At 37.7% G+C, this 27,937-nt stretch overlaps 1 protein-coding gene across 1 annotated transcript in view; it reads right to left on the bottom strand.

Annotated features, from left to right (window-relative positions):
• Window positions 1–27,937, bottom strand: part of MYO3A (myosin IIIA) — a 199,255-nt gene that overhangs the window by 56,217 nt on the left and 115,101 nt on the right. Inside the window, exons 18-20 of the mRNA XM_045535110.1 lie at window positions 19,611–19,737; window positions 15,288–15,498; window positions 12,342–12,489 (exon numbers count right to left, since the gene is read on the bottom strand). Of these exons, the coding sequence (XP_045391066.1) occupies window positions 12,342–12,489; window positions 15,288–15,498; window positions 19,611–19,737 (486 nt within the window). The remainder of the gene's footprint in view (window positions 1–12,341; window positions 12,490–15,287; window positions 15,499–19,610; window positions 19,738–27,937) is intronic.

The following is a 27,937-nucleotide window of genomic DNA, read 5'->3' as shown; positions in this document are numbered from 1 at the left end:
ATTATGTTCCAGAATTTATAGAATATTAATTGGCTATGTCTTAGGGTTATACTTTCCCCACTGAATCTCTCAAGAACATTTATGTAACTTTTCTGTCACGATTCCAGACATTTCCATTGTTAGCAAGTGGACAGCAGCAGGTCACACGGACAACCAATGGATTTTAGAACCAAGGACACATTGGCTCACATCCGAGCTCTGCCCCTTAACTAGCCACATAATCATCTGGAATTTTCTTACTCTATGAACTTCCATTTCCTCATCCAGTAGGTGGAGGGAACAAACTTGTTTCACAAAATAAAAATATATGATACATAAATAATCATGTGCTTTTGAGTATATTGTAATATAAGATGTGCACAATAAAAGCAACAAACCACAGACAATTAATTACTGCAGGACTGTGGTGCCAGCACAGCGTAGGTACCGACGATCTACTTTACAAAAAGAAGATGAAGACTTGTGCCTCGTTTGCTCCTATGACTTTGTCTTCACACGCCACCCTCAGCCTAACGCTGCAGTCTGTAAAAGAGCACATATGTGGTCTCCGAACTGCACGTGTAGCAGTGTTTACATGTGGGGTAGTCACTGGTTCTCAGAAAAGAGCACTGGGTAAGTGTCTGAAACCACCACTGCCTTGGGCAGAATGTCCTGTACCAGTCGCATGCTCAAATTATAGGCTGTTTTCATTATTATTTTAATATATTCTTTAATTCGTTACATACATTCGTTGGATACCTTATAATAAGGCACTATGATGGGAAATATAGAGATGTTTAAAACAAACTCCCTGTCCTCAGCAGGTTTAAAATACAGTTTGGGCCAGGCGCGGTGGCTCACGCCTGTAATCCTAGCACTCTGGGAGGCCGAGGCGGGTGGATCGCTCAAGGTCAGGAGTTCGAGACCAGCCTGAGCGAGACCCCGTCTCTACTAAAAATAGAAATAAAAATTATCTGGACAACTAAAAATATATATAGAAAAAATTAGCCCAGCTACTCGGGAGGCTGAGGCAGTAGGATCGCTTAAGTCCAGGAGTTTGAGGTTTCTGTGAGCTAGGCTGACGCCACGGCACTCACTCTAGCCTGGGCAACAAAGTGAGATTCTGTCTCAAAAAAAAATAAAAAATAAAAAAAATAAATAAATAAATATAAATATATATATATAGTTTGAGTGATAATGCAAGGTAACATGATAGATAAATGCTATGTACAATGTACTACAAGAGTTGAGAGAAAGAAAACTTATTTCTGGCAACTTCTGGAATTTAGCCAGTGGCGGGGGGTGGGGGGGCAGGGAGCATTTGATAAATCAGAACTTTTAATCACTATGGTAGGAGCCTTATGAAGCTGAACTCTCATTTCAAGGGTGTCACCAGGAAAAATAAATTTATATTTTCAAATAAAACAAAATCTAATGCATAAAAATGAGGTAGAACCTGTGATCTAAAAGGTGGAGAACCTCAAAGACATTCGGCTTATCCAGCAGAAGAAAATGAAAACAATGTCTTGAAGTTTCACCGTTTTTGCATTTGAAGGTAACCTTGGGAGAAGTGTGTTGACCTAGAATTATTTTACTGTTAGACACATTGTGCTGACACCGTATTACAGTTTAAATGACAACTGCAAAGTTCAAAAGAATTTTGTATGTTTTATATAGAAAGCACACGAGGTTAAGGTCTAAACTGATACATCTGTCATTTCCATTTGCCTGTGTCAAAATGCACGAAATGCTTTTCTGGCAGGTCACTCAGAGCAGAGATGAGTGATGTGGAAAACAATGGGCTCCCTTCAAGACACTTGTTAGCATGAAGGACCTCAGGCAAACCAATGGAGAAAAAAATTCTATTACTTAGGATTTATAAGGCACTTAAAATAAAATTATCATGCCTAAAACAATATACTACATTTTAAAAAATTTCAAAGTATTACAGGGGTACAAATGTTTTCGGTTACATGGATTGCTTTTGGAATGCGTGAGTCAGGGTTGTAAGTGTGCCCGTCACCCAGATAGTGTTCAGTGTACCCGTTAGGTAGGTTTTTGCCCATCCCCAGCTCCCCCTTCCTCTTCCCTACTGTTTGATTTCCATTGGGTTTTACTTCCCTCTGTGCACATGTGTGCTCAGCACTTAGTTCTAGTTTAATAGCAAGTACATGTGGTGTTTGTTTTTCCATTCTTGAGATACTTCACTTATGATAATGGTCTTCAGTTCCATCCAAATTGTTGCAAAAGGCATTAAGTCATCCTTCTTCATGGCTGAGTAGTAAGTACTCCAGGGTATACACATACCCCATTTTGTTAATTCACTCATGAATTGATGGGCATTTGGATTGATTCCACATCTTTGCAATTGTAAATTGTGATGCAATAAACACTTGAGTGCAGGTGTCTTTTTGATGAAATGACTTCTTTTCCTTTGGGTAGATGCCCAGTAATGGGATTGCTGGATCAAATGGTACGTCTATGTTCATTTCTTTGAGGAATCTCCATACTGTTTTCCATAGAGGTTGCACTAGTTTGCAGTCTCACCAACAGTGTATAAGCATTCCTTTCTCTCTGCATTCACACCAGCATCTATTATTTTTGGACTTTTTGATAAAAGTTATTCTGACTGGGGTAAGGTGATATACTGCATATTTTTATTGCAGTTATGATCTCGAAATGCTTAGTTGTTTATAAGCATATGTGGAGACACAAAGCTCCTATCTCTTCAGAAAATCCTCTGTACATTACAAATACATTTAAAGTGGAAGACAAGCCGAGTTATTAACTGTCGTAGAGCTGAAAAGTGTAGCATATACAATCCCTGCTCTGTTCAGATTGCCTGAGTTCCCTTTTGAAAATAGGTAGATGAATCATCATTTTAAATACACAAGAGGCAAAGGAGATCAGATTTAGATGTTAGGGAACTCCATACATGGGTAAAGTTCTCTTCTGTTTTTCATTGAATTTTGAGTGTGAGTCATGAAAGGACAGAGTGGCAGGAAAGCCCACAGAAGGTGCATCTGCATAGCTATGGCCTAGATAACAGGCTTAAATATACAAGGCCAAATTGCCATCCCAGGGGAGATTCAAGATTACTACATTGAGCCTTGCTGGTAGCCTGGAAGGGTGGTCACCATAGGCTCGGAGAGGTTGCAGCCCCAAGCCTGCAAATTTTTCTTTATATCACCATAATTATAATATTACTATCATGGCATAATATTATCAGAAGATTCTTAAAGTATGACAACAAGCTACAGTTTTCTTCAAGTATTCATTACAGTTGGACTTTTAACAGAATTCTACAGCATTGTTAGAAGTCGAATCTCTAATAATAAAAAACACAACTGGGAGACCTCAATGAAGTAGCATTGGCTAGAATAATGGCGAACTATTTCTATTATCTTTCTGTTTCCTTAGCTGATGTTCTACAATTGTCCAGGTCTAGAATAATTTTGTGGTTTTAAGGTGGATGTATAGTTCTGGTTCACAAATAACTTTAGCACACACAGAAATGGATGTTTATTGCCCTTCCCTGGGCTACCTAAATCTTTAAGACTCAATAATGATTTTATTTTTTTAGTCTTACATAAATTAGTACACACCAGACCCATCAACCTGTATTTCATTTGTTTTTATTTCTTGTCATCTACCTGGATAGCAGGTGATGGATACTCCCAAAGCAGGCAGACCGCATCACCATGTAAATAGACAGGATCTGAAACAGTGTCCTCCCTACGCCCCCAAACACCACCTCATCATTTTACCGCAGGGGAACACTTCCTACTACTTTCTGATAGTTTTGTCCAAGTGTGAAGTTTTAAAAAGCTTCCTCTAAAATCACTAATTGAGGTGATTTGAAGACTTTGGCTCATGACATCTTTCTTTACTAGAAGGTGGGATAGGGAGAGATTTGTTAAAGGATACAAAATTACAGTAAGATAGGAGGAATAAATCCTAGTGCTCTATAGCACTGTGGGATGACTATAGTTAACAATAACATATTATGTGGTTTTAAATAGCTAGAAGGATAGTGAATGTTCCCAATAAGACGAAATGACACGTTTGAGATGATGGATATGCTAATTACCCTGATCTGACCACTGCACATTATAAGTATAGGAATGTCACCATGTACTCCATGAATATGTACAATTACTATTTGTTGATTAAAAAATAAAATTTGAAAAAAGGTGGGTATATGCAGCGACAGGGCAACTTACAGCCTTCATGGAAGTTACACCTGGGGAACCAAGTCCCAGCCCTCTCAGGTAGGCAAGTCCACCATCTAACACTGCTCCACAGTTTTAGACATTTCAGATTCTGGAAAGATTTTCACAGCTGGTATACGATAATCCTCATATGTATTAGGTTATTAAGTATGAAATATCTGTTTTCCTTAAGTACTAAGTTTGACAGTTGATACCTCTGACATTTCACTTTGACGCTTCTTGTTTTATGTTTATTGTAAAGGTACATACCCCCAGTCTTTCAAACACACATTTCTGCTGTCATTATCTTTCAGATTTTTTTTAGAGCAATTTTTGTGAAACCATGGATAAGTCAAAAATTCATGTTATTTTCGAATATGAGTTCTGTCAGGGAACCAGTGCAGCATATCGAAATATCAGGAACAGTTCGAAATATCAACAAAGTGTTTGGGAAGGATGTGGTTGATGAATGCACAGTATGTGGATGGTTTGAGAAGTTCCATTCTGGTGATTTTGATCTTGAAAATAACCCACATGGGCGACCTGAGACCAAGAAGGATAATGGGCTGAAAGCTGTAGTGGAAGTGAATCCATTTCAGCCTACATGTGAATTACTAGAAAGGCTTGACATTACTATTCCAACAATATTGGACCATTTGAAACAAACTGGCAAAGTAAAGAAGCTGGATAGATGGGTTCTGCATGAATTAAGCAAGTGTCAGCAGAGAAATTGTCTCGAAGCTTGCCTTTCTTTACTGTCACAACATAAATGCAAACACATTTCTACACTGTATTGTTATGTGTGATGAAAATAGATTCTTTTTGATAACTGCAAGCATCTGGTACAACGGTTGGATAAAGATGAAGTTTGAAACACAGTCCCAAACCGGATATTCTTCACCCAAAAAAGCTAATGATGCCTGTTTGGTGGTCCAGTGCAGGTAGTATCCACTGTATTCACCAGATCTTGCACCAACAGACTACCACTTCTTCCAGGCTTTGGACCACTTCTTGCAAGGAAAGTATTCCATTCTCAACAAGCTGTGGAAAAATCATTTTGCAATTTCATTCCCACTTTCTCTCCAGGCTCCTTCACTGTTGCCATAAGCAATCTACTGTTAAGATGGCAAAACTGTTGATAGTTCAGGTGCATACTTTGATTAATTGTACTGCTTCTTGTTTGAGATATAACTACACTTTTGGTTTGAAATCAGACATTTCATATTTAATGATCTAAATATTCTGTTTGCTGTTTTCAGGTCATAAATTAGCATATTCTGTTTTCATAATTTTCATCCACTTTTTTATAGTTCTAGCCATTTCAGGTCACGGGAGAAAGAATGGGATTTCTATCAAGAGATGGTGTTTGCGATTCCCCTGCGTCTGCGGTACTGTCTTTGTGCAGATCATTGCAGAGGACACCACATACGCAATTCCTCAAATGTTCCTGGAGCACCCACTATGTGCATGATTATGGGTAGGTGGGGCTGGGGAAGGTAGAAATAAAGATAAAAAAGATAGAGTTCCTGTTCTCGAAGGCACAGCAGAGATGCGCTCTGCTTTGCCACTGCAACGCTGAAGTCACATCCTCAAATTTCTTTGCTTTGGGCTATATTCTCCTTTATCTTCTAGTTGTAAATCCATCCTGTGATGGGGCCTCCTGCCCTCTCCGGGTGTCACAGTCTCTGCTACCACTGCTGCGAGCCTCAGTGCTACTCCTCATCTCCGCTGTCCTTCCATCTGCCTTGTGTTGATTTGCCCTGTGAGCAGACTTACCTACCCTTCCTTTCTTTTTAAGTATATAGGGACACTCTTTTCTTCTGCAGGGGAGATTACTTTTGTTCATGAGGAAAGCCCTAGACAGCTGTCAGAAGACCTGGACTCCAGTCCTGCTTTCCTCTCACCAGCCAGTAACTTTAGGCAAATCATAGAGGGTCATTTTCACCTGTGAAATATGGGTCATCTATTTGGGTTTCCTCTAGTTCTAACTTTTCAGGATGCCCAACTGTCTGGATGTGTTATGAAACATAAGGAGTAAATGTGGTTAAAACTGTTGACAGAATGTTTGCAAAAAGAGAAAAACCACATAAACACATATATTCCCTGAAGTCTGTCTTTTAGCAAAAAACTCCTACTCACCAACTGCTCCAATGAGTGTACAAATCTATGAAAACATTGTCCATGGCGGAAAGAAACCATTGAGAAGAAGTTACTCATTCTAACCATTGACAAAAATCCTCCTCACTTTATCAAGGAGAAAGATTTGGTTTTGTTTGTTTTTCTGAGATAGGGTCTGGCCCTGTTGTCTGGGCTAGAGTGCAGAGGTGTCATCATAGCTCACTGCAGCCTCAAACTGGGCTGGAGCGATCCTCTTTACTCAGCCTCCCAGGTAGCTGGGACTACAGGTGTACCACCATGCTTGGCTATTGTTTAGATTTTTTTTATTGAGACGGAGTCTCACTATGTCACACAGGCTGGTCTTGAACTCCTGGACTCAAGTGATCCTCCACCTTGGCCTCCCAAAGTGCTAGGATTACTGGCATGTGCCACTGCACCTGGCCCAGGAGAACAGTTTTAAAGGTTGAAAATCTAGGACTTACATAAGGGTGCTACCAGTACTGAAGATGAACTGAGTATGTTTATTATGGTGAAAAAAGAACTTTTGTCACTCCTTATTTTGAAATAATTTCAAACTTACAGAAAATTTCAAAAATAGCACAGAGAACTCCTGTGTACCCTTCACACGGTGGCTATTCCCCAGCTGTTAACATTTCACCACATTTGCTTTTTCATTCTCTTTCTCTATATACGTATTTTTAACAACACTTCAATGAAATAACTATTTTTAAAAATAAAAAGTGATGATAATACATGTATTGTAAAAATCTGAACTCTTTATGTAAAATAAAAATTTATGATTTAAAATTTATTTCTTCCTGTATTTTCTATTCAAAGCTGATGCTGATGATCCTATCAGTTTGCATGTCAATGTTAGTGGCAAGTTCATAGGGAATGTTGGCCATCGTCAACTTGAGATAACACAGGTCATTAATTCAGAATTTGACAAATAACCTAATGAGAAAGTATTTGGGATAATTCCTAGTAAAATGATGATGTTTTATTTTACATACATTTTGTTGAACTTTGGAGGAAGGAGTTTTGGAATAGTTCTCCCTAGAGCAGCTTCCTTATTCAGAAAAAAAAGCTATATAATGCATGGTGAGATGAAAATTCTAATATAGTCACTTTTTGTGTACGATACCTATTCCTGAAAATTCTTTAAGAGCCATAAAGGATTTTACAAATTTGTATTCTATTAACAAGTATTGGCTGAGAATAAGGAAACATTTGGGTTAGGAATTCAGAAATGCTGCTTTCTATATAACTTTAATTTCAACTATTCCTCCTCTTCTGTCATGTTTAAATCTGTACCAGAAAATTTTATCGTGGTTTGTCAACAGTATGCGCTAACCTCATTGTACTGTACTGTAGAAAACAACACCACAATTTTATGGCCCTATGCTCCTAACTGTATGTTTTGTTGAAAATTATTTTTATCAAAATTTTTAAAAATTTAAAAATATCATCAAATTGTCAAAATAAGAGCCACAAATCCCCACATCACATTAAAGGTGTTGACCCAACTTCATGGATGAAAGAGAAGCAGCCTGTGTGTGTGGGAAGTTTAAGGACTATTTAAATGTGATCTCAAGGATGTCAAGGCTTGGCTGAGCATTTAAGGAAGATTCATTGATTCAAAGACTTCTCAAATGTATTCGGCTATTTTAATGCTTAAAGAAAATGCCTATAAATGGCCTTTGTCACTTGGAGAGCTAAAATAAGACAAATGTTACCACAATCGTACATATACGGCTCATTCGGAAGAAAGTTGGATATAAAATAAAAATTCACACTTTTAAGAAAAACAATTTGCAGACATTTATAAGGGATTTATTTTTAATTGCCCACACATTTTTTTTAAATCAGATGACTGATTATTTTTCCTTTATAATGTAAAAAAAGTTGAAAATGTAGGTGTTATATATTGAATCAATTTTTATTCTTTGTAATTGCTACAAATTATGTGCTGGAGCCCACATTTAAAATCTCAAATGCTGTGAACTTTAGGATAGGAACTGCTGGAGGTGAAAGTCGTATGTATCACTTTCTGCTAGAGAAGCTGGAGCCACGATTGCAGTTACTCTTTCCATTATGTTCTGTAAATAGTTTCCTGCTTATGAAATGACTTCTGACGTTCAGTTCTAATCCCGCGGGTGCCTACATAAATGATATATGTAAAAGCCTATCCTTGTACAGAAATGAATATTAATAGCTCACTTGAAAAATGAATTGAAGTTCAGTTAATTAGCTGTTCTAATGGATGAAGAAAGCTTATCCAAAGTAAAAATAGGCATATAAGTAACTAAAGTGAATATTCGAGATCCTAGAAAATGCATGGCAGCATCATACGCAGGTTTTCAGGGCCCAGTGGCCCTAAAGGACAAAGGCACATGCTGAAAGATGATCAATATATGGTTGGTGTGTGCTCCGCTGGGTTGGAAATGTAACCTTTAGGGAGCGGGTTCAATTCTGTTGTATGTTCTGTACCACAATGATTACACCACAGTGCCAAATTAAAACAGAGGACAGAAACCGCCGCTATAGCACCAGCACGAGAATACCTTTGGCAAGGGTTGCACATTTCTGAGATGGGATTCTAACATGAAATATGCTACTCCAGAGAACTTCACACTTTACATCACACTTTAATTACTGTTGAGCTCTCTTTCAAATGGAAGAAAACCAGAAAACAAACAAACAAGCACAAGCCAAACAAAACCAAAACCTTGGGTCTATATTTACCATGAAAATTCAGAGTGAGAGCTATTGCAAAAGATGCCTCCGTTATGGGAAATGGCATGAGGGCTCTTTGAGCCGCTAAAAGCCTTTCATCAAACAGAAGCATCATCAAACAGTGTGCATCACAATGGTGCTACACGAATGTACAGGGAAGGCTAACATATGAGCGCCAGGTTTGTGGAATTAATAAAATTGAGAGAAAATTTTATACTTTTTAGCTGCAACTCATTTAGTAGAGTTTGACTGAATCTCAAATTTTAAAATGATGACAACTGTACTCCCCAGCTGATCAGCTTCTACCTGCAGGGTGGGGCCCTAGATTATCACCTAATTTTCAAACCGTTGTTTTCAGATACAAATTGTCCCTTTAAATTTTATTAAAATCAATATACATGAAATTGTTCTTCCAGTGCTCATAAAATAAAGAATCTTCAAGAACTATGAAATGTCAAACTCCAGAAAATTTTCAGGAGCTATATATTATACACAGTAGGAAAATAATGCTTCTATAGACAAGCTCACTTAACAGTCTAAGTATCTAGATATTAAGAGGAAGAAAAGGATACAAGTTCTGGATGCTGTAGGTTGTTGTTCAGAGATTCCAAAGCATGTGATTAAGGTGCACAGAAAAGTAGGTTATGAGGAAAAAGGAGGCACAGCTGCCAGGGATTCTTGGATTTAGGAAAATGTTCAAAAGTAATACAAATGGTTATTTGGAGGCAACCATTCCAAGAAACATAAAACTATCTACTCAGCAAGCTATGGATCAGGTCACCATCATACGTGCTTTCGCTAAAAATGTTCTACTGTTGTCTATTGGTTATTTTTTATAATGGAAGGCAATGGGAAATTCAAAATGTCTTTGCAACCAGCTTTGCTGTAGTGTCCCATCGTATATTACAAATAAACTGAAATTGGGCTAAATAAGGAAACACTGTCAGCAGACTGTTATTTATGTTCCAGTGTTGTAGAACTGTCAACACAGATAATGTTTGCTGGTTTGGGCAAGAGCAGAAGCATTTCATCTGCAAAGGTGCTGCCCAAGGCTGTGTCTTGCTGAGATGTGGTCATATCATTTGTATGTTCCATGAATGGGAGACACTACATCTTACTCATAGGCATTAATGGCTGGCTTAAACTAAGGGGCTCTTAGTTAGGTCAAATCTGTGATTATATTCAACCAAAGTGTGGCCACAACTTTAATTAATGATTTGGTTTAATAGCTATTTCTCATTGACAGGAATTAGTGTAAGTGTGTTCTTCGTAATAGGTAACACATACAGTTAGTTAGCTTTTCTTAGTTACTTTTTCTGTCTTCACAGAGGTGTGACAGTGAGAGAAAAAAAAGGGCACCTACATGTTAAAATCAATAGAATCATTGACTAATCTTGTATCTACTGGATAACACACTCCTCAGCCTGGTCATACTCAGCCACCAACATTTGGTCCATGAGATTATGAAGGAGGGATTTCCAGTTGGTTCCATAGGAAGGCACTTAAAAGGACTGAAATGGCCTTGATTTTTCAAAGTGCTTTGTTTTATCCTGGATTCTAGCTGAATTTTTAATTTTGTTGGGGGAAATTTTGAGTTTTTTTGTTTTGAGAGGATATTTCAAAAGGCCTGCTAGACAAAAGAATTAAGAGCATCAGGATCATGGATGAAATTCAAGGCTATCAGTCAAAGCAGTGTGTAAACAGTAACATTTTATAAAAAGTGAAAAGCAATAATTATTGAAATATCTGTACATCAGTTTAAGGTTAAGAGAACAACAGAGGTCTACCAATGCAAGTCATTAATGAATCAGATAGGGAATAGGTGCGGATGCACCTGGTCCTATACAGCAGGTAATCCCAATAGATCATTACCAAAAGTCTAAACCAAAGAAATTTGACTTGTTTCAGTTTCTGAATGGATTCTGTGAGTATCGTGAAGCATTAAAATAAGATGACATTAATTTAATTAATATTTATTGAGCACTTGCTATACATCAGCCTCTGAAAATACAAAAAGAATGAAGACACAATATGTGACCTAAAGGAGTTTGCAGCCTAGTGAGAAAGGCAAAAATGTACTACTGAGGGATGAAGTTAGGAAGCATCATTTCAGCAGAGTGGGGGATGTCAGAGCCAGATGCTATGGCCTCAGCGTACCCAGGTGGAGACTAAGTCAGTGCAATGCAGTGAGTGTGGAACACGCTTTCAGGGAGCTTGGCTGTGAGGGGAAGAGAGAGCACCATGGCTATAGAGATAAGCAGAGTGGAGAAGGGTCTTGTGCGTTTTTTCTTGTTTGTTTTTATGATAAGATTTTAAAGAGGCTTCTTCATATTTCTAGGCTATGGAAGAGCACCAATGGAGGGGCAGAGGAGAAAGATGGCAGGGAGGGAGGGAGGGAGAGAGGTAATAATATTTGATGGAACAAGATCCTGGGGTAGATGAGCGATAGTTGCACAGACACAAATTAAATCTCAAATTTATGTCCTTTTGTGACCTAAGAAATGTCAATATTTAAATGCTTTCTTTTGTGACCACCATTTTCAAAATGCAATTTCAAAATAAATTCTCAATAAGCACAAACATTTTGAATAAAAAGGGGTTCGTGTACCTCTAATTTATCATCGGTTCTAATCAATAAACACAAAACAATGCACAATTATTTGAAGGAGGTAAATGACATACTGAATGATATAAAATATGACTCTTTTAGTCATAAAATAATTTAAATAATGTTACAGTGTTGCCAAATGCAAATCAAGTACATTTCTGATTTTTCTCTAAGGAAGAATATTTTTGAAGCTGAATCATAAATTACACATTGTACCCTGACAAAATTACCATTTCACGACATTTGCATCAAATCCATTATCTTGTGTTCTGTTGCCTAGCTACTAGGAATTCTGAAGTTTAATGGGTTTTAGATGGATATTGAAATTTCAAACAGAATTTCAGCTATGCAGTCTACAGAAAGAGAAACTGTTGGGCACAGTTGTTTACTTAAATTTGCAAGGGAAATTTCGTTGCTTGCAAGGGCTCAGACTTGCAAAGTTTTGGAGAAGAGTGTACCAATTTTTAATGGAGGACATTTGACCTCACATATCAAGTCACACTAAATTCATACTAATTTTTTTTTGTTTCTGTTTTACTATAGACATGGAGAAAAGAAAATCTTTTGTTTGTCTTTTTTAAATGTTTAAGGCTTTAAATCTATATTTAGGTTCTGCTTCATTTGTACAATTCTGCAGGTAACACACACATACATGCATCTTTATAGTATTAATAAGTACCTCAACTTACCTGTTCCCACGCAAACACATGTTGATTAAAATAATACTGAATTTGTTCATTTGCAATGTTAATGCACAGCTGCTCAAAGGAATTTTTTTTGAAATTTTCAAAGCCGAATATATCAAGAATGCCAATGCTCAGCTCTTCACCATTCCCACTAGAAGAATGAAAGAGGCATTATTGTGAGTTCATACTTATTTCCTGAAGAGATAATGTAAAGCAAGGAATCGTCAAGTTCCCATTGTGACTGAGCTAAGAAACTACTACCAGGACATAGAGACAAATTTTCTTAATTGAAAAGGTTTCTCTCCATAGCACGTAAAGATAATGGAGGCAACACTGGTGTTAATAACTAAATGGAACAATATTTTTCTTGTACTGCAGAAACATCTCCTATACTCTTACATACTAACAAAAGGAAGAAACTGTTTTTTCCCTTAAGCACAAAGTGATAGCTCTGAATGAGTCAGGAATGACAGGAACCACCTGGCTAGCACTCGGAACACAGCAAAAATATATTCAATGCAAACTGTACCAGAAAATCATGAATTCTGTTATGGAGAATATTTAGTCTTTCATTTTTAGGAGAATAATTTTTTAAATCTTACTAAGAAGATATTAATTATTTTAAAGTTATTTATTTTTAGATTATTTGCTTATAATTTTTTGATATAGACAAATGGTAACCTGGAGAAAGATATAAACATACATGGATTTATTTTATAATTAAATACTTTAAAATACAATTATTACTATCTACAATTAAATATTTCAAATGCATTTTTTTTCCTGCTATCCCATGTGGTAGACTCCTGTTCACTGAAAGTTAGACACTTAGTTAGAAAGTTTGCTTCTTCCCCGACAGACATATACATTGCAGAGTTATTTTCATGTGAATTTAAAAAGGGAAAGTACAAAAGTTTCTCTTTGTGCTCATAATCTAGGTAGTCTAGGTTATGCTTAGTATTGTGCAAGGAAGTGATTTGGAAATATCAGCTAGTTACTGCAGGCTGTGAGCTGACTGAATTCAGAAGGCAGATTACACAACACTCTAAGTATGTGCTGGGATGGACAGAAGGAAAGCTATTTGAGTATTTCTGAAAGTTCCTATTTTGAATAGCAAGTATAATTCTATGTAGTTACATGAGGCAAGATGTCTAGTTAAAATTTGTGCTGGTTTAGTCAAAATTATTATTCTTTTACAATCTCTTTGCCCCCACAGAATCCCACAGAGAAATATTAAACTCATTGTATAATAATGTGTGAGTGCCAGGAGGGACCTTAGAAATGACCTTAGTTCAGGGATACATTAAGTGGGATGTTAATGGCCTCCAAGGTCTGGAACCACAACTGTGTATCATATTTTGGTGGATGTGTATAAATACAGCCATTTTTTATTTTGGAGAAAAGGACATGGTTTTCAAGAGGTTCTTAACAGGCTCCAAGATACCCACGAACAATTAAGACCACTGACTTGTCATCCAAAGTCCTTGTTTAATGGCTGGGGAGGAAGAGACCCAGAAAAACGCAGTAATTTGCCTGGTGTCACATGACAAGTTAGTGGCAAAGCCTAGCATAGAACACAAGCTCTGCAGTGTAGATTTTAATATAAATCTTGACAGAATTAAACTAAACTATATCAATCGGTCTTGATTTTGTCTTTTAAACTTTTTGTAAAAGAATTAAAATCTAAAATGTGGATAGTTTTCATAAGTGTATGGAAAGGAAAGCTACCACTCAGCAGACAGGCTATAGTGAGATTTTCAGTAGGTCATCTTCCGGGGTACCATTTAGTGTCAAACATGTAGACGATGATTAACAAAATGAGGTCAAATCTCTAAATATCTTACATTATGTGGAATATACAAATAATGAAAAATTCCTGGATATTTCCCTTTTCCTATGAATGCTTGACATCATATAGATGGCCATGCATGAACATACAAACCATGTTGACCATTAAATCAGAATGGGAAAATTGGACTGTGGTGTGCAGACTCAGCCACGATGGGGTACAGTTCAGTAGGGAGGTACGGGGAGGTAGAAAAGCAGTTTTGAGGGACAGACAGTTAAGATCATGGAGGAATAATGGATAATCTCTCAGTCTGACTGGATAATATTATGGTATGGTATGTCTTTTAGTGAAAAAAAGATTAATTTTGTACTTGAAATGTGTATAAAATGGTCTTATGCTTAGTAAGCAGTTGCGAATGAGATGATCTTAATTAAGGGTGGCATCCATCTTGCTTTTCCACATGCAAAATTTCTAACGATTACATAATTTATGGCGGAACAAAGCTTTAGATGGCAACGTAAGGACTTGTGTCTAAGCACAATTCCTGGCATACAGAGAGCACTCAGTCAATGGTGGCTGCAGTTATCTTTATTTCCAAGATGAGGTACCAGGAAGGCTGCAGATTTGTATTCAGATAACATTAACCCTCATATGCTGGCTCTACCATTATCTAGTGCATTTCTGAACCCAGTGTCATTGGAGGTCATGACTTCTACCCTTCCAGGGTTATAGTGAGACTTAAAATATGAAAATAAAATTTTCCTTTACCTTAAAGACTTAATTTAAACCCTCAAAACAAAAACAAAGAACTGATGAACTGACATTTTATACAAGTACAAAATGGTATATACTTAATGGCACAACTTCTAATTGAAAGAACATACTAATTGATAGTAAGATGTGACATTTAAAAAATTCACTTTCTACTGTGTTTATTCATGTTGCTACAGTTTTAATGTTGCAGCAATTTAAAATTTTTATAGTTATGTGGCATAATGAGGTGGTATCATTAGGAAATGAAACATCTACTGAACTCTAACTTTGATAATTAAATTATACCAATTGGAAACATTTTCAAAGGGACTCATGCAAATCAATCAATTAGAAAATAGATTTACATCTCTGACATTTGGGGCATAAATTTCTATAAAAAGTTTTACCTTGGCAATGAGTCATACTTCAGCAAACTGTTAATGCGATTGACTATCCAACTGAAGAGACGTCCATAGAGAGTCTTAGCCATGGCATCTCTGACATCAGTAGCTTTTTCTACAGTATTGGGTCGTATAATCGTTTCTCCTCTAGTGACTACACAGTGGGAGGTGAGAGCTTCTTGGAGCTCATCTGCCTGAATGCAAAGCAAAGATGCAGCTGAAAAGTAAACAGATGTATTGTTAGAAGAAATTACAGCAATGAGATCACTCCTGGAAAATGAAAATGTCTTAGTTCGCCCTCTTCAAATGACAAGAAATAGACATGTGAAGATTTTGTAATGTAAAAATAAGTTACTATTCAACATGAGTCCTGTGTCTCTTCTTCTATTTTTTTTTTTTGAGACAGAATCTCACTCTGTTGCCCAGGCTAGGGTGCCGTGGCATCATCCTAGCTCACAGCAACCTCAAACTCCTGGGCTCAAGCAATCCTACTGCCTCAGCCTCCCAAGTAGCTGGGACTACAGGCATGTGCCACCATGCCTGGCTAATTTTTTGTATATATTTTCAGTTGTCTGGTTAATTTCTTTCTATTTTTTTTTTTTTTTTTAGTAGAGACGGGGTCTCGCTCTTGCTCAGGCTGGTCTCGAATGTGTGATCTCGAGCGATCCTCCTGCCTCGGCCTCCCAGAGTGCTAGGATTACAGGCGTGAGCCACAGAGTCCAGCCTGCGTCTCTTCTTGATCATTTTTTTCTCTACTCATCAAGTTTGACTTCACTGGTCAAACGTAGGCTGGTGTGTAATATATCACAGCCCAAACCAAACTGGCTGATGGAGTGAAACAGCTGCACAGGTGCCTGGTTGTTCATGTGATGTCAAATATAATTTCACCGAATTATGCTAAATAACTAAAAAACATAATGAATACATTTGGCTTAATTTGTCTACTATTATTATATACCCATTTTCAAAATGTATAAATTAATTGGAAGGTAACTTAGACTTCAACCTAAACAGATGTATTTGATGTACCTTCCATGACACACAACAGAAAGAGCATAAACTTACCTTAACATTTGTGTACCCTTATCATCCTAGTTTCATATTTTAATTACTAAATTTTGTTAAAACTTGATGCCTCAACAAACATTTATTTAGCATTTAACATTGATTAAATTTCATGGCGAATTTAAAATTAATAACACAAACTCAGTGAACAAAACTCATTTTTGAATATAATGAACATCTGTAACCAAAAGTATTGTGTGACAGATGGCCTAATTTTTCAAATTCATTGTTCTTGTTTTAAAATATTTTGACTATTTTGAATTTACTTTTAGTGTTTGTAACAAAGTATTTCTTGGTTATGCAGCTAAGATTGTTAAACCCTATCTTAAAATATTTTTTTCACATTGTAAAAGTAACATTGGCTCATTGCAGAAATGTTACAAAGTTAATATTCTGTATTTCTTTCTTCTAGGTGTGTTTATTCCCATTATTCTGCACAAACATTTTATCTTAATGTAATATCTGAAGCATTTCCCATTTTGTTCAATATTGTTTTTAAATATGATTTTAATTTGCTGCATAATATTCTGACATATATCATAATATATCAATAATTTTTAAATGGTGGGATGTTTAAGTTGTTGCCATATGTTCATAATTATAAAAAAATGTTAGGATAAATATTTTAGGCATAAATACGTGTTCATATTTTATATTATTTTCTTAGCATAGCTTGCCTAAATTCAGCTATTGATTCAAAGTATATAAACATGTTTAAGTTTTTTGATATACACTACTTAACCAGTCTTCAAAAACTCTGAACCAATTACACTCCTATCAGCCAAGGGAAAACTAATAATTTCAATAAAATTTCATGGACTATCATTTTTAAAACTGGCCAATTTGATAGAAAAAACATCTTCTATTTGCTTTTAATTGGTTCCTATGAAGCTGGACATTTTTCCTTTCATATTTTTATTGGTGATTTGTGGTTCTTATTTTGTAAACTGCAGTTTTTTCATTGATATATTCATCTTTTCCTAAGAACTTTATATGAGCTCTTTATAGCTTAAAGAGAGTAATGCTTTGCTATGTATGTTGCAAATATTTTCCCTCAGTTTTCATTTGCATTGCAATTTCATTTATATTTTTTCTTTTTGGTATGAAAGAGTTTTGATTTTAAACACTTATAGTCAAATATCCATTTTTTTAAAGAAAACTATTTCTGCTTTTGGTTTTCTGCACATAAACTCCTTCAAGTCCTTTCTCACCTCCAGGATTATGAATGCATTTCAATCTAGCACTTTTATAATGTTTTGCATCCAAATTTATATATGCTTAGAATTAATTTTGGTTTATGGTATATGAGAAGGATTCAGATTCTCCCTCCCCCAAATGGTTAGCCACTTGGTTGTCCCAACAACACTGATTCCCTAGAGATTTGCAATGCCGGTTTTAGTAATTTTTCTTGGATCTGTTTCTGAACAGTGTCTCCCACTGATCTGTACGTCTGTTTCTATCCCCACTTTGTTTGTCCATTTGATACATATTTATCGAGTGTCTACTACACGCCAGGTATTTTACTTGGGGTTATATTGCTAAGTACAGTACTTTGTAAGATAAAGTTCTAGTCTTGATGGCCTTTATCCAGAAGGAATGGAAGGCTAATAGAGAAATTTAAATGGGAAGAGAGAGGGAGGAGGAGGAGCGGAAGGAGAAGGAGGAGGAGAGGAAGGTGGAGGTGAATGGGGAGAGGGAGGGAGGTGAACAGGAGGAGGAGATTGAGAGAGGCCACTGATACATGTGTTATGTAGTTTCTGAATGAATTTTGGGAAATGATCAATTCTCGATGTGAAATGAACAACTGGGAGGTCACTTAGCTCAGGTAAGAGGTGATGCTGTCTTTGATGAGAATGGTGATGACGGTGATAGAGAAGTGGTCAGATTTTAGAGCTATTTATGGGATAAAAGGAATAGAACTGGTGCCTGATTCAAACAATGCACTTGGAAAACCATCTGGAAATGCAGCCTTGGTTTGGAGATAATTTCTTGTAACTTTAATTATAAATCATTAATATTAATAAAATTTCTACTTTCCATGCATGGCTATTCCAGAAAGTACTTTAATTAACTTTATTATATTCATATTAACCTTTTATAACCTATATGACTGTCTGCTGTTATGAAGAAATAGGTTCTCAATCATCAAAATAATTCCTTAGTTTGGTTGTTTCTAAGTATACTCTTATCTATAAACTATCTCTAATTGCAACTCATTCTGTTGGCTGCTGCTAACTCTTCTAATTATGATCTGATGGTGAGATTTGAATCTTAATCAATGGAAATCTCTGGTTATTCCTTTCACTTCTAATAACCTAATATCTTGAGTGCCAATTAAATTTTTTTATATATGGAAAATTAGCATAGGCTTCCTCGAGGTTTCCAGATACATGCCATCACTACATGTCAACCTCAGACACTTGTTCTGCTGTATCGCCACGCTGGCTTAGGGACTCAGTGGGACAGAGATGAAGGGATCTTGGGGACAGCCCCAGACCAGGATGGTTTGGCATTTGGCCTTCTGAAATTACGCTAAAACATCTCATTCTGTTCCTGAGTAGGTAAAAATCAGGAAGAATATATAAATACAGTTTTGTATTATAATTCTCTAGGTTATGAATGAAACTTACAACAAATCAGGAATAACGGGGGCATATGCCAGCATTAAAAATAAAAGAATAGGAGATATTCTAAATAGTGAAAAGCTATGCCATTGGAAAATATCAGTGAGAAATCATAAGTTATTGAAATAATTCATCAACTCTACTATTAGGAGAAAACTTCATTTGAAGAGAATACCATGATGTGCTTCGGTAATGTAGAAAATGACTACAAAATTAATTGACCCAGGAAGAATGGGTGTGCAAAAATCCATCCAGTATGAAAATATACAGGTCTTTATTACTTTAAAAATGACATAAATGCTAAATCTACAAGATAACAATTTATAATTATTTTCAGATAAGTTTACTAAATTTTAATTATATTATCTGTGATTTTACATCAAATGTAAACAGCTCCTAAAGTAGTCAAAAAAGCCTAGTCTTTAGAAACGTTTTCTACAGTAATCAGTTAATTTGTAGGCATGAAGATCTGTTTTAAATAGTGAACTTTTAAAATTTCATTTTACACAAATTGAATCTGAGTATTCTTTTAAGGATGTCATACAAGTACATTTGTTTGACATTACCCTTATGAGACACTTACGGTATGTCATAAGACTTTGAAAGAGTTCAGTTTTGAATGGAAGATAATAAAACTCACAGTTCTCCAGAGCTGTGTGATTAGAAATGTGGCTCTTGTCAATCTGGTGTTCGGTTGCCACAGAAGAAAATTCAATATTTCCAACATTCAGGATTGCGGCGAGTATACTGTATATGCTTCCAAGTTGCTGAAACACATCATAGAAACATTAGCATCGTCCTCCCCTTGAGTATAGCAAGGCAGTGACCATGGCTGGGGGCAGACTAGGGAAGAAAGCTTGATTTCCAGCATAAGCAGGTCATCCCAGGGACCACGATGTCAGACTGAGAGATCCAAGTGGGCTCAGCCTCATTCGTTATCTTAACTTCAGAGGTGAGCACAGTGCCTTATACCCAGTAAGTGCTTAAACTTATTTTAGGAATGCAAGTATGAATAAAACATAGAAATGAGCTCTCCTCTGCGGAAGTAGAAGCATCTTGTTCATTAGGCCATAGATGTATCTATCCATGTGAAGTGTAACTTCAGAACTTAGTGTGGTTGTTACCATATGTGCATTGTCCTTGAGGCCATCTTAAAAGTGAGGCTGTATGTGTGGATAAAGGAGAGTTAAGATATCCCAACAATTTATTTATCCATTCATCTACTGAAGGACATCTTGGTTGCTTCCAAGTTTTGGCCATTATGAATAAAGCTGCTATAAATATCCATGCGCAGGTTTTTGTGTGGACATAAGTTTTCTATTTGGGGAGATACCAAGGAGTGTGGTTGCTCAATTGTACCTCAAGAGTATGTTTAGTTTTGCAGGAAACTGCCAAACTGTCTTCCACATTGGCTGTAGCATTTGCATTCCCACCGGCAGTGAATGAGAGTTCCTGTTGCTCTACATCCTCACCCTTCTCAATGCTATCAGTGTCTTGGATTTTGGCCCTTTTAATAATAGGTGTGTAATGATATCTCTTTGTTGTTATAATTTTTTATGTAAAAAATAACGTCTCTGTTGACAACCCTGAGAATGTGGCTCTGTGGCTGGTTGGCTCATAGATCCAATTTTCTATCCAGCCCATTGACTTTCTTCCATGTAGCAGGACATGACTACAGGTTTGTGTGGTGAATGAATAAGTGTGCTTTTCATGGTACACTATGAAAACCATGATGGGGAGAAGGTCAGGGAAAACAGATTAATACATCATCCTGTGGCTCTTTATAATTATTAGGATGTATCTGATTTATAAAACATAGTATTCCAAGAGTTTCTTTACAAGTGATTTTGTTTGGGATGTGGAACATAAAGCTATAACACAAAGCACCTCACCCCTTGAAGGCTTTGTCAGCACTTAGTGTGTAACTTGCTCAGAAACTAAAATAGAACATACACCTCCCTGAGCCTGCCACACTCACAATCTTTATTTATTTATTTTTTCTATTTTTAGAGATGGGGTCTCACTATGTTGTCCAGGCTGGTCTTGAACTCCTGGCCTCAAGTGAGCCACCATGCCCAGCTAAGGCTCACAATCTAATAGAAATATTCCACTTGTGTAATAAACAGAAAATAACACTATCAATTCTTTTTTAACAATATAAACTACAAGAAACATATCCTCCACAAATAAAACAGTGTATAATGCAAGACATGGTTATTTCCCAACATGTTATAAAACAATACCAGCCTGAAGACAATACCAAAAAATAAGAGTACAACTCATTGGGCTTGAATTCTGGCACTTTTTTCATGAGATAAATGGAAACTTTTGTACAGATTCTTAAGGGGATTTGGGGAACTTTCAAGTGTAGTAGTGGCTGATGGCTCTGGTTCTATTTTATATCTAATTTAATTTAAAATATATGTTTTTTTCTTGATATGGATGTTACCAATATAACAAGTATAAAACTATGGCCTATGAACTTGCAAGTGTGAAAAACAATGCATAATTCCATCATTGAGTATAAGGGACTGATTCATCCAATTAAATAGTAAAGAGGTTTGGCTAGGGTCGCCGTGCCAAATCCCACCCACCCAAATCTGCATAAAAATTGTTCCAAGGGGTTATGATGGAAATTGGGCAAGAGTAACACCTGGAAGCTGCCCAGGGGAATGTGTGATACACTGGGTTACACAACTAAACACCAGCTGAAAGGCACAGCTTCGATTTCCCCACTGACAGAGAGGAGAGAGCACAGCTAGAGAATAGATCCAGATATGTGGCTTGGATTAAATCACCCTCAATCAGTGATTCTCAACTGTTCAGGGGGCAAGTCTCTCCCCGGGGGACATCTGGCAATGTCTGGAGATTTTTTTTTTTTGGTTATCACAAATGGGGCTGGGTTGCTACCGGCACCTGGTGGGCAGAGGTCAAGGATTCTGCTCAATAGTCTACATTGCACAGGAAAGACCCCATAGCAAAGAGTTATCTGGCCCCCAAATATAAACACTACTGAGGCTGAGAATCCTCATCCTAGAAATATGCAGAATCTAGATCCTTGACAAAGTCTCAAAATTCTCTGTCCCAAAGAATGGTCCAGAACTTTCAGTCTCAGCTCACCACCTTAGGTAAAAGTACAAATAAGAATAGAGGTGTTGAAGTAAACTAAGTCTATAGTATCTGTTGCAGGTTAAATTGTAGCCACCCCAAAATTGGTATGTTGAAGCCCTAAGCCCTAGTACTCACAATGTGATCTTATTGGGACACATTGCATGCAAATAGGTAAGTTGAGATGAGGTCATACTGGAGTAGGATGGGCCACTAATCGAATATCCTGGTGTCCTTTAAAAGAACACCATGGGAAGTGACAGACACACAGGGAAAACCCCACGCGCAGATGAATGGAGGCAGAGACTGGGGTGGTGGGTCTGCAGTACAAAGATCACCACCGATTGCCAGGGAAACGCCGGAAGCCAGTAGAGAAGCACAGAGCAGATTGTGCCCTAGAGCCCTCAGAGGGAACAAACTCTGCCGACATCCTGATCTCGGGCTTCCAGACTCTGTATTGGGAACAATAAATTTCTTTTGTTTAAGCCACTATGCTTGTGGTACTGTGTTACGGCAGCCCTAGCAAACTAGTCCAGTATCAATACTTCTTTGTTAAATTCATGAAGAAGATATGTAATCTTGGGATAATCAATGTGTTTATTTCTACAGGTTTGAAACCTTTAAGATGATATTTGCAACATAGTAAAGATCATAGTGGAGACATAGTAAATAATCTGACAATTAGTCTTGTGACTTCAACTTAAATGCTTATTTGACATTACACTTATGGTTTTAATTTGAAAACCACAACAAAGTTTGATTGCAAATTGCATTTGAATGTGTAGGATAACTTGATTTAGTACATTAACAATTTTAAATTATAAGATTTTCAATGCTAATAAATTGCAGTGCTTAAGAAGATTTAGTTACATGATTAGAAAGTGTAGAAAGCGCTTATCAGTCCTTGTAAGCCTGCTCTGTCAGCCATTCGGAGTGTTCCAAAGATGGAAATGTACTAAATTTTTATATAGGTTCAGGCATTTAAGAGAATTTAATTAATTATGTTTGGTTGGGGCAATTTAATATTATATTTATGAGTTAAGTGAACAAAGAACAACTGGCAAAGTTTTTTCTATTCTTATACAAAGATGGTTAGATTCACAAATTGAATAAAAAGATGTGTAAGCAGAACTTAAAAGCTTTAGGGAACAACTAGGTACAGGTATTTGGTTTCAAAATCATCAATTAAAGATAAGCAACTGTAAATCATCCTTTCTGAGCACAAATATGTCTTCTTTGAATATTAAAAGCAACAGGTGAACCACCCGCATTAGTTTCATGTTTCTCTGTCAGGGTCAGGGTCATGTCTAGACTCATGAACGTTTTCAACCCGTATGCTCCTAACTAGTCCCTTGCCTTTGGTCTTACTGCTCTCCAATCCTTCCACATGGCTGTCAGGGTGACTTTTCTAACAGGCAAATCAGACCATCTCTGTCTCCAATTAAAACCCCTCCATGGCCCCTACTCCCTTAGGAATGAGGTTCCAGCTTGTCACCAAGGCACACAAGGGAGGTTCTGCATCTTCCTGTGCCAATGGTCTCTCCACTGTCATTTCCAGCTACTTCCTCCCACAGGTTCCAGCAGCCAAACTCCTCGTAGCTTCCCAAGAATTCCACATTATTCTCATACCTCATTTCTGGATTATGCTGTTTTTTTTAAGCCATTCTTCACATATAATCTCTTCTTTGAATCTTTCACTGATCAACCCAGACTTCATGTTTCTGTAACATTCTCTATTTGCTATCACAGAGTTGACTACATTTAATTGAAACCAGGCCTAGTATACATTTCTTTTACCAGATTATAAACTTATCTAGGACGAAGACTATGACTAATTCATATCTCTAATTTTTAGCACAGGGCCTGGTACACAGGTGGCACTCAATACATGCTTGTCAACTGTTTTCTTTTGTGTTAGTAGAGTGACAGAAAAATTTCCTTTGCTTTCAAAACAGAATCTCTCTTGTCTTATAAAGGTACATAAGTCTCTTAGTCTGTGCCTCATGGTTTCTATTACTACTTGTTTTTCTCAAAATTGTTTGCTAATCTAAATGTCCCCTTTGTTTGGTGTCAAGCTTTGTATCCTGAGTTAGTACTTAGATTTTATGAGAACAACAAGACCCCACTCAGCCAAGTTGTTCTTTTCTAAAAGCCAGTTAACTCCTCTAGGTGGCAGAGCCCTGTGGTTGGACAAGGTGTGACCCCCTTTCTCTGATTTTGTTCTGGGATTGGAAGCTACAGCCCGTGCTGGATGGACTCAGACTGGTGCACAGAGCCCTGCTGGTGACATGCAGTGAGTCCTTCCGTAGGGCCTCAACCCACACTGGATGCCTAATTGAAACTCATGCAAGACAATGGTGGAAAAAAGGACAATGCCTGGACCTCAAAGTAGGTGGAGGTCACCATGGGCCAGGACGCAGTGGCCAGGATGAAGTGGGGGAGGAGGCAGGCTGGGACGAGTGCCTGGGACAGGATGTGATCAGAGCTCATGTAGCAGGCAAACAGCAACTGCTGGGAGGAAAGGAGCTGCTCTGCAGGCAGGATTTGCAGCTGTTTGTATATAAGGGATATTAATACGTCCGCTATTCTTAGGTTGAATTCTGCAGACATTTAAGCAATAAAATGACATGAGCAATCTGCAAAGACTAAAAGGAAATTAAATGGCCCTCAATTTGAGCCATAAAATCACAGATAGTGAGAGCTGGAAGTGAGTCAGAAATTAACCATCCCTCTCCCCTCCTGTTACTGGTAAAGAACCTTAGAACAGAGAGGCTTAGTTATTGGTTTAGTTATTGGCACACAGGCAGAAACGAGCAGTGCCGAGGACTTTGGCTCAGGGATCTTGACTCCCCAGCACAGAATTGTTTATTTTACCACCTGCCTCCCAGGTCCTGTCATTCAGTCTAAGTCATCATTGTTGGCTGAATCATTGCATTCTGAAATTGTAACTTGTTTTATGCTTTTTGAATGAAAACAACTAGATATTAAATTATTATTTTTAAATCATTATAAATGACTAACCAAAAGGGACACATACCCCCTTCCATCCTGACCAAAATCAATTTTTTAAAATGAGGTGTGAGTATTTCATGGAAATTCAGTGTTTTGTGTGATACTTTCAAATACTTAATTTCTTTCACAAATACTATTTGATCATCACTAAAGTTATAACCGATAATCCAAAGAAAACATGCTAGATGGTAATTTTAGACTATCTTAACAAATGTAAGCAAAATAAAAGCAGGAAAAAAGCCATTCTCATCTTAGACATGAGACATATGACTTTGTGCAAAAAAAAAAAAACTCCACAAAAATTCCTGTATTACATGGTAAAAATTATCTCTAAATGAGACACATTACTTACTGAATCATCCAACTACTATGAATCATCAAGCTACTAATCATTTACTTTAAAACTACAGCAGGAAAATGGCTTAGGAAATCATATGGTTTAAAAGTTTTAAGAGTTTTCCAATTTGTGTTATTTTTAGAGAGTATCTGATTTTGATTTGCCTGTCATTCCTTTGGATTGTGCTGAATCACAAATGCACAGGTGACTTGTAAATTGTGGGAACATTTAAAGGGACACACACACTGTGGGTGCTGTCAACACCAGTGAGAGGAAGATGGGGGAGGGAAGGGGAGAGAAAGAGTGACTGTATTTTGGAAAGTCACTAAAATCGTGCTGCAGTAAACTGTGAAGGCAGCATGCTGTGCCTACAGGATGTGAGAATCATGCCACTTCACTGGATATTGAAAGTTGCCTCTTTCAAAAATGAAACAGCTACTGACAAAGACCATATCCAAGAAAGAGATCTTGGATAAGTAAGAGGGCATCACAACAGCAACAACAACAGAATCAGGACTTGGATAAAAAGGAAGTATACACCCATTCGGTTTAACTGTACAGTCTCCAAACTGGGACAGTCTGCCCTGTTAACTCTGTGAGTCTCTGGTTTTAGATGGAAGACCACCACACCTTAGGAAAATCATTCTGAATTGGACTAAAAGCCTTCACAAAATATCTAGAAGTGGTTGTGCTTCGGCTCCAAGAACAGATGTTGTACTTTCCTTTATCCTAAGCTACGTGGTTAGCTGTTCCACAAACACTGAGTATGTTTAAATTTGGAATATACGGTTTGAAATAAATGAATTATATTTGTCGGTAGATGCTAACTGCAAAACTGGTTTCATTTTAATGTTACTAAACATTGCTCCACCAAGCAGGAGGAAGGAGCTGAGCCATATGTAAGTGAAACATTGCCGCTAATGAGGGGGACTTAGAAGTAAACAAACCAATTAAAAATGATTCCTTGCTTCTAAGATAGCAACCTCTGGGGAAGGGACTGGGTAAGAAGCAGATCAGCTCTGCCGATGACAAAAAGCAGGGAAAAGAACTACAAACAGGCCCAGGCCCTGGTCTCAAGCAGGAGCTGCTTTGGTTGTTGCACAATATCCTTTGAGTTTGGGAGATGCCCTGTGATCCAACTGGCCGCCCCTGTTTCCCGCTAACCAGGCATCCAACAGGGCCAGACCAAGGTCCAAAAGGAGCATCTGCCGCTAGCAACACTGATCTTATGACCAAGGATTGAGGACAAGGGTGGATGCTGCTTTTTTCTTTATTCACTGCCCCCCTCCCCCATCAGGGTTGATTCTCAAGGGTGTTGTCTCCTTGCCTGGAAAAATCGCAAGCAAGGCCAGTGCAGCGGAGACGACAGACACGTAGCACTTCTGTACAAGCAGCTTTTATTACAAGCTTTTCAGTATAGGAAGCAAAAGTACATTTCCTGAGGGGGAAACAGGTCTGTCTCTGCAAGTGGAGAAGACCCTGGTTTTACCACACTTCTACTTTTATTAATATATCTACACCTTATCATATGCTAAACAGTAGGTGGAATTGTCATTATTTTCTTGGAAAAGGGTAGAGAGGTCTTAGAGCTAAGGGCCTTCCCCAATTTTTTCCATATAGGGTGAGTTCCAGGGGTTGCCATGACAGTTGTAAACTGTCAAGGCACTGATGGGTGTGATTTTTACTATGCTACTGTATGTCAATGGGGAAAAGGTTACCTCTGGACACCAGATGCTAGTTTCTGTTCATGCTCCTGGCAGGGAAAAGTCTCTAGTCCCAAGTTCATGCTGTTGCGGGTTTGGTTCTAAATGCTCATTGGCCTCCTCATTTTTGCCCCCCTCCTCTTTTCCTGTGGTTGGCGCTGCCAACCTGCACCTGTCCCTCATGCCCCCACCCCCAATAAATTGGCTCTACTTTAAGAGCCAAGATACCCTGGGTGCTAAAGTCAGCTCGTCTCCATAGTTACAAGCTGTGGAACAGGTGAGCGCCAGGTTAGGGAGAGAACAGGGGAGGGAAGCGAAGCAACATAAAGGGAGGGGCCAGATTCGAAACTGAATTTTGGGAAGTGACAAAGATGAACCTGGAAGACACACTGGGCAGTCATGCCCAGGAAAGGGTTGTGCTAACTAACAAGAGCGAAAGACTCAAGTGGTCACTTTTGATTGATGCCTGGGGCTTCAGAATTACAGTATACAAATGAGTGGAATCTCCTTGGAGTGCCTTCGTAGCCTTTCAGCAGTCTCTGGGTGGGGGCCACTTATCACCTGGAATGTGGCTGAAGCTTATGCCTTCTGAGTCAGGAAGTTTCTTCCCCAGAATAGAAGCCACTACAAACACATTTATTCCATTAGTACTAAAAATACCTATTTTCCAGAAATATATCAGGGCCATCTCTGACTCCAGATGCTACAGTTCAGATCTTGTTCCCAAAGGCAGTCGGGTAAAGCCAACAGCACAGATTTCAGCATGATGCGAGTTTACCACCTCACGGCACGTACAAGGGTGTACAC

Source organism: Lemur catta, chromosome 1 (assembly GCF_020740605.2).
Source record: "Lemur catta isolate mLemCat1 chromosome 1, mLemCat1.pri, whole genome shotgun sequence".
Taxonomy (NCBI): Eukaryota; Metazoa; Chordata; class Mammalia; order Primates; family Lemuridae; genus Lemur; species Lemur catta.
The sequence above is the reverse complement of the archived record's forward strand: the minus strand, read 5'-3'. Positions and strand labels throughout refer to the sequence as shown.